At 41.0% G+C, this 19812-nt stretch overlaps 1 protein-coding gene across 1 annotated transcript in view; it reads left to right on the top strand.

Annotated features, from left to right (window-relative positions):
• FLG (filaggrin) overlaps nt 1–19812 on the top strand; it is a 37520-nt gene that overhangs the window by 7246 nt on the left and 10462 nt on the right. The window contains exons 8-10 of the mRNA XM_040999071.1: nt 41–985; nt 1163–1752; nt 2219–2283. Coding sequence (XP_040855005.1) covers nt 41–985; nt 1163–1752; nt 2219–2283 — 1600 coding nt within the window. The remainder of the gene's footprint in view (nt 1–40; nt 986–1162; nt 1753–2218; nt 2284–19812) is intronic.

Here is a 19812-nt window from a genome sequence, read left to right as displayed (position 1 = left end):
GCTCCCGGCACTCAGCCACCGCACAAAGGCAACCCACTAGGCAGCCCAGTGCACACAGGCAGCGCGACTCCAGTGTCAGCCAGGCCAGCGACAGCGAGGGCCAGTCCGTAGACTCGGGCAGCGAGGCAGGCTCGGCCCACGCACAAGGCCACTCTTCCTCTGCACACAGGGAGCAGCAAGGACAGGCACAGCAAGCCGGAGGCTCCCGCTACTACCACCTCTACCAGGTCTCCCAGCACCAGCAGCCCGAGGCAGCCCACGAGCGCCAGCGATCCGGCACCAGGACCGATCAGGGAGCCCACCACCAACAGCAACAGCAGGGCTCCCGGCACACGCAGACCCACGAGGCTCAGGATTCTGCTCGTGGACAGCACGAGACCAGCCAGGGGCGCTCCGGCTCCAGAGGAAGACAGGGCACCCGCCACCAGCAGGCCCAGGACAGCGCCAGGCACTCCGAGTCCCCCGAGGCCCACACCTCCTCTCAGGGACACTCAGCAGCCAGCAGAGGAGGCAGGCAGGGCCAGCGCCACGAGCAGTCACCAGACACCTCTGCTCGCTCCGGGTCTCACCAACGGGAAGGCTCCAGCCACACCCGGTCCCAGTCCCAGTCGGCCCATGGCCACTCTGATGCCGCAGGCCGCGGCAGACAAGGGTCCAGCCACGGACAGCACACAGACAGCTCCAGACACTCAGGCTCGCGTCGTGCCCAGCCTGAAGCCTCCCACGGGCAGTCAAGACACAGCCAGAGGGGAAGGCACGAGCAGTCTCCCGACAGCGCCACACACTCGGACGCCGAACACGGACACTCCACCTCCAGGACACAGAGACACCAGAGACCCAGCTCTGGTCAGGCCAGCGACAGCGAGGGCCATTCTGAAGACTCGACCAGGCACACCGCAGCCACCCAGGGCCGCCCTGCGTCCGGCTCCCGCAGCCAGCAGGGCCAGGGGCACGGCCACTCGGCTGACAGCTCCCGGCACCAGGGGCACCAGGGGCAGCAGGGGCAGCAGCAGCACCAGCAGCACCAGCAGCAGGGACAGGAGTCCAGACACAGGCAGACCGACGCAGCCCACGGACAGGAAGGGTCCAGCAGGAGCCAAAGGCACCAGCAGTCGGCAGACAGCTCCCGGCACTCAGCCACCGCACAAAGGCAACCCACTAGGCAGCCCAGTGCACACAGGCAGCGCGACTCCAGTGTCAGCCAGGCCAGCGACAGCGAGGGCCAGTCCGTAGACTCGGGCAGCGAGGCAGGCTCGGCCCACGCACAAGGCCACTCTTCCTCTGCACACAGGGAGCAGCAAGGACAGGCACAGCGAGCCGGAGGCTCCTGCTACTACTACCTCTACCATGTCTCCCAGCACCAGCAGCCCGAGGCAGCCCACGAGCGCCAGCGATCCGGCACCAGGACCGATCAGGGAGCCCACCACCAACAGCAACAGCAGGGCTCCCGGCACACGCAGACCCACGAGGCTCAGGATTCTGCTCGTGGACAGCACGAGACCAGCCAGGGGCGCTCCGGCTCCAGAGGAAGACAGGGCACCCGCCACCAGCAGGCCCAGGACAGCGCCAGGCACTCCGAGTCCCCCGAGGCCCACACCTCCTCTCAGGGACACTCAGCAGCCAGCAGAGGAGGCAGGCAGGGCCAGCGCCACGAGCAGTCACCAGACACCTCTGCTCGCTCTGGATCCCGTCAACCTCATACATCTCCCCATGGAAGCTCAGATTCTGCCCACCACAGGTCAGAATCCAGAGGTGAGCACACTCCTGGTTATCATCTATCCCGTTCAGGAAATGACCCTAGGCAGTCAGGAGCTCGTCACCCACCAAAACCCACCGGTACTGACAGTTCTAGTCTGTCACAATCTCATTCACGGGGACATTCCTCCGCAACCAGCGGGAACAGACAGCAAGGATCTAGCGTGCATCAAGACAGCGAGAGTGAGGCACACTTAGAAGGCTCAGGGAGACATTCCAGGCCCACTTCCCTGGATAAGCACGCACCTACTCCTGATTCCGCAAGTGATGCCTCAGGAAACTCCAGTTCTCGTCATGGTGACGTGGCTCATCACACACAGCCTGACTCCCATTCTGGTAGCCGTCATCCCCATGAGGGTTCTCATTCTCCTCTTCGTGATTCTAAATATTCCTCCAGTGTCCAGTCATCCAGAAATCACCAATCTTCCGGTGTTAACACTTTTCATTCTGTGATTTCTGAAAGGCCCATGTATGGATCCAGTCTTGGTTGGAGACATGGAAGCTATGGGAGTGCGGATTATGAATATGGTCAGTCATGGTTAGGTCATTCTCCACACGGAAGTGTCATTCAGAATGCCAGGCCAGTGGCAATTAGTACTAGGTCTGCGCATAGAGTAGCATCTGGATTTGCAGGAGAGTGTGGGAGATACAATAACATTAGCAGTAATAGGCACTCAGGAATATATGGTCAATCTGGGAACATACCAAAACAGTTAGGGTTTGGGGAGTCACAAAGATACTATTACTAGCAGTGAGAAACTAATGGGAAAAAAAATTAATCCAAGGAGCAGCTGAACTAATCAAGAATACAGCTTTAAGTGCTCACAGTCTGCATAGTTCTTTTTGGAAGGTTGCCTCTATCACTTAATTATAATCTTTCATTGGTTTGGTGTTAGTTTCTTTTTTCTTTCTCTTGTGATCTTTGAACTTTATTCTGGAAACATTAAAGGGAAGTAAGAAATCTCATTAACGTCTAAATTTGGAATGCTCTGAGAGATTGGGGTTCGTATTAGGATTTTCTTTTTCAGGGTTTAAATTTTAGATCTATTGTGAAAGATGTTATTGGAGTCAAAAAAGATAAGATCATTCTTCTGTAGGACACATCTGCTGTATTAAGCATATCTGCCTCTTTTATCTTGGCACTAAATCTGTATTATTCTGAATTCATTAATAATCACTTTGGGCATTCAAATTTGAAAAATGCATACTGTATGAAAAATTTAAAATAAACAACTCATCATATAACATAGTTTGTCTCTTCTCTACTTATTTCTCATAGACTCTAAGACTATTTTCTCAATTGCCAGAATTAAACCTTTTTTGTGCACCAGTGGAATGATACTGATTATATAGAAATGTGTCACATTTAAATGTAATAAATGATAAGTGAAAAAAAATTAGCCAAATCCTATATATTTATCCAAAACAATCTCTGTCCCACATACTCACCTTTAGCAGTTAAAGGTCTTTTTTCATTCATATATGTCACCATCATTATTGTAATGTTAAAAATACCAACCTCACTGGCTATTAGCCATATGAAGTCAAAATCAGGTAGCAAAACTTTACCTCTGCTAAAGACATGAGGAGATGCCTTCCAACAGAGAATAAGGAAATGGGAAAGTTGTTTGAAATACGCTGCCAGAGGAAAAGCCTTAATGAAAAATGCCCTTGTTCCCTGAAAGAAAAATATATGTACCCTTATGCTTTTGGTAAGTACATAAAGGGCAGAGGTCATGCAAATAGTAAGAATATCAGCATAGTTCTTCCATTAAAAGGAATACCCTTCTGTGAGAATCATACCCAATGCTTCCTCTCCTAAGTATTTTCATTTTCAGATGGGTCTATCATAAAAAGAATACAGCCTAAAACTGCAATTAGCTTTCAGTTCTCCAAACTCTGAACAGTTTGATGGTTTTATAAAAGCTGCCTTTGTTGAACTTTCTCTTATTTTTAAGCTAACATGAAATTGATTGCCAAAATTTAAAAGATTCCCCCATAGAAACAGTGAGTGAAAAGATACAGGCAAGCTTATCTGTCTAATTATCCCAAACAACATAATGTGTACACATGTGCTCTATTCAAGTCACTTGAGAGGGATACTTTCCTCCAATCTCCCCTCCTTCTCAAAGTAATTCTCAAAGCACTATCTCCAAAAACCCCTACCAAGCTTCTAACTCCATCAGGTTCCAGACCTGCATCTCGCTGAACTACTGAAGACAATCACATGAGAAGGCCTCTGTCCACTTCCGTGACAAGCTTCGCCACCGTGTCCCTAGTCTCATAATCTGCTCATGTCATTCACTATCACTGCTTGTCTCTAAAGGAGCTGGATCATACTAACAGGATAAAGAGTAAGAATCCATAATGAAGAAATAGTACACTTGAGAAATAGAGATAGTGACAGAAAAATATTGACAGACATTACAATAGAGGTAGCCAGAAATGTGTACTCTATAACTGGTGGAAAATTATGAGTAGAAGCGTAAATGACTAAAATTGTTTTCTCTTGTGTTCCTGCTTGCTCAAGGGCAGAATTATCAGACACTCTTTTTTATTAGTTGACAATAAATTGGTTTACCCAAAAAAGATACAAACAAGACTTATGGTAACATATCTTTTTCTCTGTTCATTCCTACACACACACACACACACACACACACACACACACACACACAAATTGTTTTTGTTCCCAATTCAAACAACACTCCTGAAAGGAAATCAACAATTTTAAAATATAATAAATAATTATTTCTAAGTTTATCCTTAGCTGGAGCACAACTAAGGGATAGATTCTGTCACTCCTTCTCTCCCTTCATTACACACAAGTGTTCTCCAACATGTACCAGCCCATATCAACTTCAGTGGGAAAGGAATATACGACAGTGGGCTAGAGAGATGAGGAAGATCAGCTCAAGTGCGTCATTCACAACCAGGCTGTGCCCACATCTTTGTAGTCTCCTGTGGCATAGCTTCTGTTAGTCCACAGCCATTTGCATAGCTGATCTGCAAACTTTTATCACTAGTGCATGCACAGCAACATAAACACAGACATTAAGGGTAAGGATTTAGAAACATTTTACCACGATTTGGCACTGATACAATATCCAAATGTGTGATAATTTTTCAAAACTGTATAAAAGTGATCATTCTGACGGACTGGAAACTTACACCCTTTACTTACCGCAAACAAATATGCAAAACACTTTTCTATGGCTCTCACTACCACTAGTGGTTTATATTTTGTACAGCCATGTAAACAGAGAGTCCCTCAACCAAACGTCAACCTTAAGTAGTCCAAACTTGTCTAGAGAAAGCAGATGTGATGACCAACTTGTAAGAAGGCAGTAGTTCAAAGGAAAGATAAAATGAGAATTGGAAGTATGTCAGTGGAAGTGAAATACTTAATATGACAAGGTCAATTTAACTTGGTAACTGATAAAAATTTAAAGAGTAATAAAAAAGAAAGAACCCAGAATTATTTCTATCTTAGGGAAATGAGTAAGGTATGAGATAAAGAAGATTATAAGATAAAAAATATTACAAGATCAGTTTTGAACATCATGAGCTTGAGAGTCCCAAGAGAGACTAAGGTAGGCAGACCCATGAACAGAAACAAATATATCAAAAATACATGAGAACATGAGACATCAGTATACGGGTAGTTTAAAGAGCTTTTGTAAGTACAGACTCCAGAGCCAGATTCTGTCTAGACAGAATGTCAGCTCTTCTGTTGATTTACTATGTGCATTAAGAAACTCTATGTTCCAGCTTAAAGACCAAACCTACTTAGAGTGGTTCCTAGCATATACTAATCACTCAATAAATGTTTGCCATTATGGATGAAACTATAGGTACACCTGAAATGAGAAGGTGCAGAATGGGAGCTAGGAAGAAACTCCACCACTGCAAGTTCAGACACAAAACAAATAGGAACAAAAGCTGAAATCTGATACAGTCTGCCAAGTTCACGCTTTGTCACTGAAAAGAAGGGAATGCTGACAAAGTCCAAGTATCCCAGAATAGTCAAGTAAAGAAACATGAAATGTGTTCACTGGTTTGGTAGCCTGGCCTTTGTTATCTGGTAAACAGTCATTGCTGTGGAGAGGGGGTGATGGAAAAGAACTGTTGGAAAGCTGGGATGCTCATATGAATTTTTTAAGAAACAGGATACAATAAAGACAAATGACTACCATGAGATGGCAAAAATCACTTTCTAACAAAGCTCTTTTGATTTTTCTGACCCTTAAGTACTCTGGAGTGTGTGGAATTCTGAGGTTGAGATCGTGAACAGTTTCCAGGAGATAATTAAACAGAGACCAAATCATGTACCATCTTGGGAGCCACAGTAAGGAAGCTAGACTTTTTCCCTCAGTTGATTAAGGAATGCCTGGCAAAAACTGCATATGTTCAAAGTACATAGTGTGATTTTTTTAAAAGATTTATTTTGGGCCTCAGCATGAGAGCCTAGTGGCTTAATGCTTGCTTTGCATGTGCCAGAATCCCATTTGGGTACTGGTTCATGTCCTCACTACCCCACTTCCCAATCAGCTCCCTGCTTGTGGTCTGGGAAAGGAGTCGAGGATGGCTCAAAGCCTTGGGACCCTGCATCCATGTGGGAGACCTGGAAGAAGTTCCTGGCTCCTGACTTTGGATGGACTCAGCTCAAGTCTCTGTGGCCAATTGGGGAGTTAATCAGTGCACAAAAGCTCTTTATCTATATCTCCTTCTCTCTGTAGATCTGACTTTGCAGTAAAAATAAACTTTTATAAAAGATTTATTTTTGTATTTGAAAAGCAGAATTACAGACACAAGGCAAGACAGAGAGAGGGATATCTTCCATCTGACTGATTCACTCCCCTATTAGCTGCAACAACTAGAACTGAGTTGATCCAAAGCCAGGAGCTTATTCTGGATCTCCCATGTGGGTACAGGGGTCCAAGGACTTGATCCATCCTCAATTGCTCTCCCAGACCATAAGCAGCCGCCTGGATCAGATGTGGAGCAGCCAGGACATGAATTAGTACCATATAGGATGGGTTTGTAGCTTCTGGTTAGTATCTCTCCTTTCCCAATCCCTAATCCTCTGACAAGCTTAACTCCAAGCTCTGCTTTAATAAAATTTTCAGATCCCAAACATAAATGAGATCATGAAGCATTTATCTTTACTTGTCTGGCTTATTTCATTTAGCATCAAGTGGCAGGATTTCTTTATTTTTAAAGACTAAATAATACTCCCTCAATACTCCCTTATGTGTATGTTTGCACACACACATTTCTTTCTAAAACTTTTATTTACACATTTAAGAGGTGCAACATGGTGTTTTGATACATTTAGTGAAAACAGAAGATCAAAGGAGTGTAAGTACAGAACTCAAGGAGATTTTACTGAGGGCTTGACGATTGGTTGTCAGCTTAAGGTCAGGATTTCAAGATTCAGTAAGAATGTACAACTTTGTTGACAGCAATTATTTATAATTTGATCTTATTTAAAAATGCCTTGTAACTACTTTTTTTCACCATCAGAAACAAAGAAAATAAACATGTATTGACTTCTTCCTATGCATCATGTTACTCAAAATAGGATAATGCAAAACTATCATCTTCCTTCAAATAATATCAAACTGATGAGCAGAGATGTTGGCAATAAGTTACCTAAGTGGATAAACTAAGAGGTAAAGCTGAAATTTAATTCATACACTCTCCCTTCAAAGCCATTGTCCTTTTGATTACAACATATTGCCTTGTTTGGTTTCTGACACAAAATAGATTCATTTTAAGCAACTGTCTCTTTTCCTGTCTTCCTCTAGATATAAGTTTATAACTCCACTTTACCAAAAAAAAAAAATTGAAGATAAAACCTTCCTTATACTTACTCAGATAGGTCTCTTTCCTTCCTGTCAGCAACAGGTTGAAAGAATGTCAGTCGAATATAAAATTTTCAATGTAAAAGTCTGTTATAATCTGAGCTGAGATTTTGCCATGTTTCTCAGGCATAGGTAGCTTCAGAAAGTTGATCTAGTTCCTAAATAGTATTAAAATGTACAACATTCACCATTACCTAATGTTGTGATTTCAGGATTGAAGAATGGAAACTATATCATCAAGATGACCACTTACTGCTGAAATGTATATATCTGAGGGACTGAGGAATATGAGCAAATTACATTTAGCATTACCATATGCTTAATTATTTTTTAAGATTTTATTTATTTTTATTGGAAAGTTAGATACATAGAGAGGAAGAGAGACAGAGAGAAAGATCTTCCATCCATTGATTCACTCCCAAAGCGGCCGCAATAGCTGGAGCTGTGCCAATCCGAAGCCAGGAACCTGGAGCCTCCCCCAAGTGTTCCACACGGATGCTGGGTCGCAAGGCTATGGGCCATCCCTGACTGCTTTCCCAGGCCACAAGCAGAGAGCTGTGATGGGAAGCCAGGCCACCGGGATTAGAACCAGTGCCCATATGGGATACTAGAGGTGTGCAAAGCAAGGACTTTAGCTGCTAAGCTTCTGTGTTGGGCCCCTACATATGCTTTTACTAAAGTAAATCATGTAGTGGCTGTAAGATTGTGCCTTAAAATTAAAGAAAAAAAAACACTTCACCCATATAGTCTCATATGAAAATGAACAAAACAGTCCTTATCTCTTTCTTAGATTATACTGCCACTCATTTTTATTGTTCTCTTTCAAAAACTTGTTCTATTCTTCTCAGCACCTTTCCCAACCTATCATGCTAGGAATAACTCAGCCAGACACAGTAATAAATGACCAGGCCATAGCTCTGTGCCAAACTCAATGCCATACATCATCTTCAAACACAAAGCTAAGAATGAGGGTTAGACTGATGACTACATCATGTGCTTGGTGTCTCGCTTTTGGTGCAACATTACTTTATTCTTTCATTACAAGGAAAGCAGTAATCCTTTAATTTTAAGACTCTAAGCAAGAATAGAGGTGGAAAAAAAACAGATATTTCAGAAATTTATTGACTAAGGAGGAAAGATACAATAGTGTGAGAAAAAAGATATTAAGATACAATGGTGTGCACATCTAACCATGGTTAGTAAAAAGGAAGAAATGCTTCAGTTGAACCTGAATTCCAGAGAGTTATGCACTAAAGCTCTTACAAACAGCCGAGAATATACCAAGTTACCTTTCAAAGACTTCAAGTATCCCAGGAGGATTAACTACCTCACGCAAAATCCTAAAGACTGACTGAAGAAACTGATAGTTCGAGTATAACCGAGACATACAACATGTATGCAGGAAATGGCACAAATGATTCTGGAAACATAGAAACTACATCAGATGAAGCCTTCTAGGCCATGCCAAGGTTGGTTTCTGTTACCTGAGAGAGAAAACAATAAATAATTTCAAGCAGAAAAGTCACATTATTAGATTTGTGTTTTTAAAAGATAATTTTAGTAGCAAGATTGGAAGAGAACAAGACCTATGGCAAGAACACTGGCTACACAATTATTGCACTATATATACAAACTTATGTTAGAAAGTAAATGCAATAACAAGTGTCAAAGACAGAACTGAGAAAATGGATGTGATTTGGGTATAGACTGAATGTGGTGATTACACAAGAAAGAAGAATCTTGGACGATATTTCAGGTTTCTGAATTGGATTTCAAGTTACACACAGCACATCTGAGGTGGGGAATTCCCATTTACCTACAGTTCCACTTTTCATAGTTTCAGTTACCTATGCTCAACAAAGGTCCAAAAACAATAAATGGAAAAGTCTAGAAATAAGCAACACAATGGCTTAAATTGTGCAACGTTTTTAATAGTGTGATGATCTCACACTGACTCTCGGCATGACTCACCCACGCTATGTGTAGTGTGTATACATATATATACAGTACCACTGACTAATCACTCAGTAGCCTTTTATCATCTCTCAGTTACCAGATCATGGTAGTGACATCATAGTGCTTCTGTTCTAGTACCTCTTATTTTACTTAATAGTGGCCCAAAGCCCAAGAGTAGCAATGCTAGCAATACAGTTAGGCCAAAGAGAAGCTATAAAGCAAAAAGTGCAGCAAGACATTCTGAAAGACTACATTCACATAACTTTTATTACATAATACCTTCATAATTATTGTTGTTAATCTCTTGTGCCTAATTCATAAATTCAAAATCACATAATATAGAGTTTGACAATATCCAAAATTGCAGGCATCCACTAGGGTCTTTGCATGCATCCCCTTTGGATAAAAAGGGATTTCTGTATCTTACCAGGTTAATTTAGCTAACTGAACTCTTTAACAGTTTTAAAAGTATCATCTGTTGTGCACACATTTCAACCAACAGTTCATAAAATTGACGGCAAAAATGTAACATATAGATGTTAATCACTTGACTTGCACCTTGTTACCTTAATTGTAATGAATCTATTTAGTTGAATGACTCCACATAAAAACATGGAGAGCTGACTTCTAATTACAAGATAGGGCTTCACTAGACTACTCGCTCCTGTTGAAAACAAACAGCAGAACTTGGGAAGAAGTAAGACTGCCATCTACTGGCTGGAAACGGGACTGTTCATATAGAACTTAGTGTCCTCGCCACTGAAAGCTTCCTTACTTGATAAGCTCATCAATTTGCCTGGCTCTGTCAGATGTATTGAGCATCTCTCTTTCTAGAACAAAAACCCTAAAGTGCCAACTGTGTGGGAATTAAATACATTTTCATATTACATTTGTTATGAAGAATTCTAGAAGGCAATAAGATTTAGAAAATAACTACACAAAAGAGACCTTTACAAAGTTCATGGAAATGTGTATTATGAAAAACCAACTCATGAATTTCAAAAAGACTTTGCACCAACATACACTTACCTTTTAATTACATTTTCAACAGGCATTTTTAAGTATCCTAATTGTCCAGGGGGGAACTGTATGTTCCCTGTGATATATTTTGGTTTGTTGACAGCCCCACATCGAGAAGCAGAGTGGATGGGTGTTTTGGTACAGTGGGATGAGCTAGCACTTGAGACATCTGCATCACATCTTGGAGTACCTGATTTGAGTTCCAGATACTCCCAGGCCTGATCCAGCTTCCTGCTGGTGACCCTTGGGAGGCAGCTAATGTTGGCTCAACTACGTGGGTCCCTGCCAGTCATTTGGGAGACCAGAATAGAGTTCTTGGCTTTTGTCTTTGGCATGGCCCAACCCTAGCTATTGCAGACATGTAGGGAGTGAAGTGGTAAATGAAAGAGTTTCTCTTTATCTTTGAGTCTCTCCGCTGCTCTGTTCTTCGAATGAAAAATCAATAAATAAATCTTTAAGTGAATACAAAGTGGGGTTTTACTTTCTCTGTCTGAATCCAGTCTGCCATGTGACTGCTTTGACCAACAGAGTGAAAGTAACTTATAATACTTCCAGGTCTAGGTTTATGAACGGCAGTTTCTGCCTTACCTCTGATGACATGAATACACAAATAAACAATGGTCAGATAATTTATAAAAATCAGAACTCTGGGGGCCAGCATTCAGCTCAATGGGTTAAGCCTCTACTCACACAAAATCCCATATGGGCACTGGTTCAAATCAGCTGCTTCACTTCCAATCCAATTCCCTGCTAATAATGTGTCCAGGGAGGCAGTGGAAGATGATCCAAGTTTTGGGGCTCTGCAAACTAAAAGAAATTCCTGTCTTCATTTGGGAAAGTAAACCAGTGGATGAAAGACCTCTCTGTCTCTCTCTCTCTCTCTCTCTCTCTCTGTCTCTCTCTCTCTAGCTCTCTCTTGCACGCTCTCTCCATAACTCTGCCTTTCATATATAAATAAAATAAATCTTAGAAAAAAATCAGAACTCTGATCCTCAACCTGTGACAGATATTTGTCCAGGAAATTTACTCTACATCTACAATAAACAGTCTAGGAAGTCAGTCAGACACAGAGAATGTCAGATTGTTATCTCTAGCAAGAGTCTAAGAAACTAAACAATAACTTTGGCAACAATCTATATAAAATGGCCAGGACTTGATGAATGACTGCCAGTTTCCCCAATTTGTGTTCCTATCTTCAACTTAGAACCAATCACAGAAAACCAAATATGCATATCTAATCAATCACACTGGGTACTCCACTTCTACAGGCCTATCTACAGATTCTTTGTACCAAGTGCCTCCACTCAGGGCATACATGAAGCTTTTCCTTTTTTCCTACCATAAAGCTTCCCTGTTCTTGTCTTCCTTTGAGTCTCTGCTGACATATAACTGACAGTACAGTAATCTGACTCTCAAATTCCTTATCCACAGAAGTCCTAAAATATAATAAAATTATCAGCATTTCAAACCATTATTTTTAGAAGTTAATGATGATAATATGGTTTTAATATTTAATTCTAATGATGCAGCATATAACATGGATTGATACGCTTTTGGTAAATCATTCTCACATGGTAGGCATAAACAGTACTGCCCTTAGGGAGACAAGAGGAAACTTGAGAGTGGGAGAACTACACAGGACATTGCTAGACTTTTCTGACCATACTAGATAAGTGTAAAATGGTCAGGAAGCTGAGGCAGAAGTTTCAACATCTTCTAGTGGAAAATATGTTTCTTTACTGAAGGAAAGAAAAAAGATACACAGTGTCCCTAATAGAAGACTCATCAATCTCAACTCTAGCTATGGACAGGAAAGCAGCCTTAAAATCTAGCCCAACTCTACCAGAACCCAACGCCCTGCCTGCACATGGATCAGGCAAGAGCCACATCTACTGTTACTGCCACTGATATCAGACCTCCTGCAAACCCTGAAATAGCCGTATGCCTGCCAGGCTCTACTACATCTGGAGATAGTACTGTCCACCCTGGGTTCTGATAGGAGTAAGTCTTTACCTGCCTAAACCTATTTGTAAAAAGCTGGTAGAGATGTTTGCACCTTCATAGACACCAACAGAATTCTGTACAGATCATGGGCAAGTCAGGCAACCATGTATCATCACCAAAAGAAACTACTGAAGTTCTACTAACTAACTTTAAATACATGGAAATTATTAATTGCCAGACAAAGCTAGCAAACCAAATTCAATAGCATACCAAAAGGAATGATCTCCTAGAATTTATCCCTACTACATGAGAATGATTTACCAAATGTATATCAATCAATTGTAATGATCATTGTGATGTAAAATTTCAATATCCAACTGTGATTAAAAACTCGGCAAACTAGGAATATAATAGATAACCATATATAGAATAACCAAAGCCCATGTACGAGAAGGTATATGGCGGTACTATTTTAACAGTGAAAAATTGGAAGCTACCAAATAGCCATCCACAGTAGAAAGATTATGTAATATTACATAATGCAATATAATAGAACAGTGAGAACGAATGTCCAATAACTATGTTAGATTTTAAAAATTTTAAATTAAAAAGTTCTGTGATTCACTGTATAAATTATATAAATAAGTAAAACTAGTCGATAGTGTTAAAAGTCAGGGTAATATTACTCTTTTGAGGGCTTCTAGGAGTGCTGGTCATATTATTATTTTTTTTTTGAGTTGGGTAGTGGTTACATGAACAGTTCAGTTTGAGAAAATTCATCAATGCATACATACATAATTTGTGTTTTCATGAATATATTATGCTTCAATCAAAAATCACCAAAAAAAAAAATTGGGAGATTTAGAAAATTCAGAAGTAAAGCTACTTGAGCTTCATACCTACTATCCATCAGCTCCAAAGGTTAATTTGTCATATTCCTCCCATGTTCCTTCTCCTACAGCCTCTAGCCATTTGAAGACTTCTCAAGGATTATTTCTGTCTTCAACTTTAGACTTCAGTGTCCTAAATGCTGAAGAATTCCAGATACTATAAAGTTTAGAGCTTGATATAAAGAAGGTTAACACAGCAGTGATGAAGTAATCTCAGGAATGAATGGGGAATAGTCTAGCATTGTAGGAAAAAAAATTGGTCTCGGATTCTGGAGACTTGATAGCCTCAAACTAGGAAGAGATACAGTGGACCATAAACACACAATACTCTCTGCTCCAAAGTTCCTATAAGGAAAGATTCCAAAGCCCAGCCAAACCTATAATGTCTCTTGAATTCAAGCTAGATATTTACAATGTGACTTTCACTAAATTTCATTTAACTTGAGGAAGGTACAGCACAGTACACAGCAAACCTAAGTCAGCCAGGAACAAGAAGAAAAAAGAACAAATACAATTCTTTGGTTTTAAACATGATAACATGATCTTCCTCCACTCTATGTTCCTGGCTTTTCTGCTGTTTTTCTAGGAAAGTTCTCATTTCCAGGATCCGCAAACACAGAGGAAATCAAAAAACAAGAGTATTTGATGAAAATCCACACAGATAATAACAAATCTAAAGGCCCCTCATCATCCTTCAAGAGATCTCCAGAGGAACAAAGAGGAAAAATCCTTGAAACATAAAGGCATTTACATTCACAGATTCACAGATCCTCTTCTACTACAAAGACATGCAAGTGAAGAATTTCACTCAATTGAGACAGCCAATATTAGGATAACAACTAAAATCTGGTAATGATATAATAATAATAATAATAGCTGTTACATTAAATATAAAATGGTAGGCAATGTGCCAGGTATGTGACATAATCAGCTTTTCATATTTCAGCAGCCCTTTAAAATAGGCATGATTATTCCCATTTTAAGGATGAGGGAGCAGACTCGAAGGCTAGGGGACTCGTCTGGGTTCACACAAGAGTAGATATAAAAGCAAACCCAAGAGGGTCAGATTCCAAAGTCTTCGCAGCTGACATTATTCCAAGATGGCTTATGGTATAGTCTACTCAAGTAGGGCACCAATATAAAAGCAACCAAGTGATTAAGTCAACCGTGTTACACAAACTTACCTCAACAAGTTTTATTTTCATAATTGCAAGAAATTGAAACATTGAAATACACCCACACTATGAATGAATTATGTATAACTCAGTGATAGCTATTCTGAGTAATGAAGACACCTTGTGTGAAGACTAATGGGTTCCAACAAAAGCTGGGTAAAAAGTAGGAAAGGCGTTAGATCCCAGGGCATGTGGGTGACAGGTTTTGAACAAAGTGAGGAGAACGAAGACTTGTCCAGAAGCTTCCTAAGGAGCAGCCCAGGAGAAAAAGGAATGCACTCTGAAGTAGTCAGTCTGTCTACACTGACTGGTCTGCTTACCCTGACAGGGGACTTTACTACAGTGTCTGATCTAACTTCGAGAGATTCTGATGTAAATTATGGGAAATTTAAAATCAGAGATGAATCCTTGGGAAACTATGAAAGCAAGTCAGCACTGAGGGACATAGATAAAGCCATTGAAATGCTGATGGAGAAACTAGGCCAGCATTCATCACCATAAGATTAGTATTAATAGAAGAATCTAGAACTTCCATATAAAAGTACATCATGGCTGACATACAACCGTACCTGAAGGACCTCTGGAACTGTATTCCATGATTATACTAACAATGCACAACAATACTATAGTTATCTCTGCTACGGGAGATCACCCCTGTATTTCTGCCTGCTTGCCTATGTGGAAGGTCATAGGCATATAGCACACCATGTCCCCAAGGGAACACCTGACAGTGGTTTTGGCTAATCAAGACCTCAGCCTGGCCTATTCACTGTTCATACAAGCAAAAGTGATGGACTGCACTCTCTCTTCTCTATCCTTGGACATCCTATGTTGGGACTTCCTTGATAAGCAGGTGTGGCCCACGTGACCTGTCAGCCTACCTGGTTTACGTGACCCACAGACTACCTGCCACCCATAAATGTTGTACCCGACCTATGACATGACTGGAGGGTCTAGAGAGATAGACGTGCCTTCTAGACAAGTACAATGCCCCTGCCTTCCCCTTTCTTTGTCACATAAGCTTGTGCTTTCATTACAGGAAGGTGAATCTGATAGCGATGGGGAAGGACTGATGTGGAGATAACTTGATAGCAGACAAAAATTTTAAAATTTAGAAACAATACACATGAAAGGAAACAAGAGCCAAAATAAAGCTAACAATGCTGAGGAACATGCTTGGCCCAAGAGAGAAATTGGAGATGGGACTGATACGATGTGGCAGTCCTTTGAGTGACAAGATGAAAAAAAAGAGAGAGAGAAATAAAGAATGACTGAGGGATCACTAGTTTGAAACACCCATAAAGATGGTAATGTCACTAACATAAGAGACAGAGAATGGACACTTCTGGGGATACCTGACAATGGCCAAAACTTTAAAAATAAAACAAAACAAATTAGAATCACCCAGATCATGCTTCCCAACACTGCTGGCATGTCTAAATTTCCAAGGGTACTTTATACTAAAGACTCTATAACATCTATCCCAGTATACATAAGAAAATTGGTTTTTCAGTTTTTTGCTTACAAAAAGGAAACAAGTTTTATATATATTTAAACATACAATTTTAAGAAGATAATGATAGTTCCCTCCCTCATTCCCACCCTCTTCCCCCTTTCATCACTGTGTTAAAATTTTTACGTCATACTTTGAATTACCTTATAATCAGAAGTTTAACAAAAAATTAGTCCTCTGACATGCCATCAGCAAGGCTACAGGGCAGACGCCTAGTTGGGATAGTGTGACAATCAGAAGAACAGCTGATATATACCCATAATAAATATGATCTTCAGTAATAGGCTCTACAACAAGAGGAAACTGAAACTTCAGCAGTGGTTAAACAGGAAGGAGTTCCTGAGACAAGAGACAGCTGTGGACATTCACAACCTACACATATATAATAATCATTTACACAGACCGTATCCAGTAAAAGCAGACAAGAAGGACCCAGAGAAGAGTGAAGGACAATCAGAATGCAATCTTTTCCTTCCCATGATAAGTCATCTTAAGATTCTTGAGTATTAAAAGGAGTCAGATCTAGCGCAAGAATAATAGGTGACTCCTGTTGTTCCTGTCGTGGGCAATCAGGAGACAATCCAAATTCTATCAAAGTTGGACATCTACTCACAAACTGAGTCTACTTGAGAATCTCTTGTGTCCAACACAAAAGAAAAATGAATCTAAATACATGAGCAATCTGGGTCATCTCACATCTCGCATTTCATCATCCATACAGACTGAAGAAGCACCCAAAAAAGAAAAAAAAATCAGGGATTAAGTATGGTCATGCCATTGGCAGTGAAGGACAATCAGAAAATCAGAGAGATGTTCAGAATCAAGTCACAGATGGTCTCCCTTCAGTTCAAGAAGCCCACTTGAACTTACTTATGGCTATTTTGTGGGTAGTGATTTTTATTGACTCCTCAGTACCAGGGAGTTACTAATATACAACGTTTAAGTCCAACACAGAAACCCAGGACTCAGCCTGGAGAAAATCCTCCTGACATGAGGGTCTCTTCTCTTCTCTTCTCTTCTCTTCTCTTCTCTTCTCTTCTCTTCTCTTCTCTTCTCTTCTCTTCTCAGTCTAGTCTTCAATACAGTTTTATTTTCCATAATATTTCTTATGCCTTTTTGAGGGTTCCTCTTTCATGGCCTGTACTTACACATTTCTGTGTTCCAAAGCTCCACCCTTAGTTCTCTACCTTTTGAATCAGTTTGCAATCTTACCATTTATAATGCAGGGTAATAGAACAAAAAAGAAGATATAGGGGCACGGCGCAATGACCTAGCAGCTAAAGTCCTCATCTTGAATGCGCCAGGATCCCATATAAGTGCCGGTTCTAGTCCCAACAGCTCCACTTTCCATCCAGCTCCCTGCTTGTGGCCTGGGAAAGCAGTAGAGGATGGACCAAAGCGTTGGGACCCTGCACCCGTGTGGGAGACCTCAAGGAAGTTCCTGGCTCCTGGCTTCAGACTGGCACTGCACCAGCCATTGCGGTCACTTGGGGAGTGAGTCATCGGACGAAAGATCTTCCTGTCTGTCTCTCCTCCTCTCTGTATACGTGACTTTAAGCTTTTATCAAACATTTTTATGAAATTTCTTTTTCTGAAATCAACTCCTTAGATACTTTCTATCAACTCAAGGGAATTGCAGTCAGTCACATTGATCAGATTTGATGCTGTAAGATTCTCTACCAGAGTCATGTGTAATATTTAATTAGGCAGAAACCTCACAACTTAAGCTTTCATATTTAATCCTCTAATTAAACCCAAAACAAGATGTTTATATAAAATTATGTAAATTCATAGCATATATATATTTATACACTGAAGAAGACAAATATTTGGGTCATTTTTAGATAGTAAGCTACAAAAACTACCATAAATGGACAGAAAGGGCAAGGAAAAAAAAGGACTTTCTAGGAAATTTCCTTAAGACCCAGCAGACGGTGCTACAGGCACACCCCTCTACCTTCCAGAGTCAAAGGTAAGTTTGAACAGGGATCCTATGAGAATATCATTGGGCATCCTCACCAGCTTATTTATTTCAACTTTTGAAAGGCAAAGAGACAGAGACACAGATCTTTCATCCTCTGGTTCACTCCCCAAGTGCCTACAAAGGCCTCGAGCCAACACCAGAAGCAGAAAGCTCAATCCAGGTCTCCCACATTAGTGGCAAGGACTCAACTACTGACTTACCACCTGTTGCCTTCCAAAGTGTGCATCAACAGGAAGCTACAGTTGAAAGCAGAGCCAGAACTCAAATCACTCTGCTATGGGTAGCAGGCAATCCGATGGATGTCTTAACAGCTACACCAAACACCTGCCCCTATTTTGTTTTAAAGACAAGTATTACATTCCTCAAAAATTATCTCCAAAATCCTGCTTTTCCAAGACATGAACAGGCCCTTCCATGTAACAGCAAATGATTTGAAATGAGTTACTAGCACATTTTCTTTGCGATTCAGTTTTCTCATCTACAAAGCAGAGATAATAACAATACCTACTTGTCAGGGAGTAGTGGAGATTAAGGAAATTACACACCTCGGCATGTACAGCACTCCACTGCAAGCAGAATGCATTTCATTTCTTCTGCTAATAGAGAATAGCACTAAAAAACCCAGAACTCTGCACATCCCATTACAAATAGTTTCTCCTAAATTGTATTGTCTCCAAGACGAAAAACCACTAGTCAAACTTATAATGAGAGAATATGGATAGCTCTGTTAGTGCTGTTAGTGTGGAGTACACACTCCAGTAAAATCATGATGTCAGCTTTAGGAAGGAATTTTATAATAATGTGTGCATACTCTTACATTAGTAATTCTCAACAGAAAGAGAAGTCAAATGTATATTCAATGTGCTCTCATTTTCATAACACAAATCAAGGAATAAATCTTGAGTCAGATATTCAAAAAATAAAGCACTAAAAGGATTTTTAAAGATTTACTCATCTTTACTTAAAAGGCAGATTTACAGAGAGAAGGAGAGACAGAGAGCGAGGGAGCTCAGCTGGTTCACTTCCCAAGTGGCCGAACCAATCCAAAGCCAGAAGCCAGCAGCCAGGAGCTTCTGGGTCTCTCATGTGGATACAGGGGCCCAAAGATCCGAGCCATCCTCTGCTGCTTTCCCAGTCCACAAGCAAGGAGCTGGATAGGGAATGGAGCGGTGGAGACCCAAACTATTACCCATATAGGATGCCAGCACTGCAAAGTGCATGATTAGCACTAGAATTAGTTTTTATAATAGTATAATATTGTTTGAATAGTCTTAGTAATATCTTTAATACATGAAAAGTACATGTATCAAAATACATGAAAATACCTTCAATAATGAAGAGTTACTTCACAAAGAACTTACTGTATTTTCCATAAATGCAGATGTCACAAACATCTTCCTCACATGAAGCCAAAGGTCCTTTGTTTTGTCCTTCCCCTGTCTCCCCACACATGATGAGATTCACATGTCCATGTGCACTTTTTCCTCACACATGAATTAGTGGTTCTGATGTCCCATGCTTTCCAACCCTTTCCTTATCTTTAGATTCTCCTCTGCTGGAGATACTTCCTAAAAAGCAAATGCAGACGAGGAGCAGAGGATACTAAGCTACAACTCACAGGCCGTATCTAGCTCATGATCAATTACTAATGAATTTTTTATGTTTGCAAGTGATTGAAAAAAATATGACATTATGTGAATTTTAAAGG

The sequence above is a fragment of the Ochotona curzoniae genome, unplaced genomic scaffold (assembly GCF_017591425.1).
Source record: "Ochotona curzoniae isolate NIBS_2020 unplaced genomic scaffold, NIBS_Ocur_1.0 scaffold_1037, whole genome shotgun sequence".
Taxonomy (NCBI): Eukaryota; Metazoa; Chordata; class Mammalia; order Lagomorpha; family Ochotonidae; genus Ochotona; species Ochotona curzoniae.
Note: the sequence above shows the minus strand (reverse complement) of the source record. Positions and strands in the feature narration are given on the sequence as shown.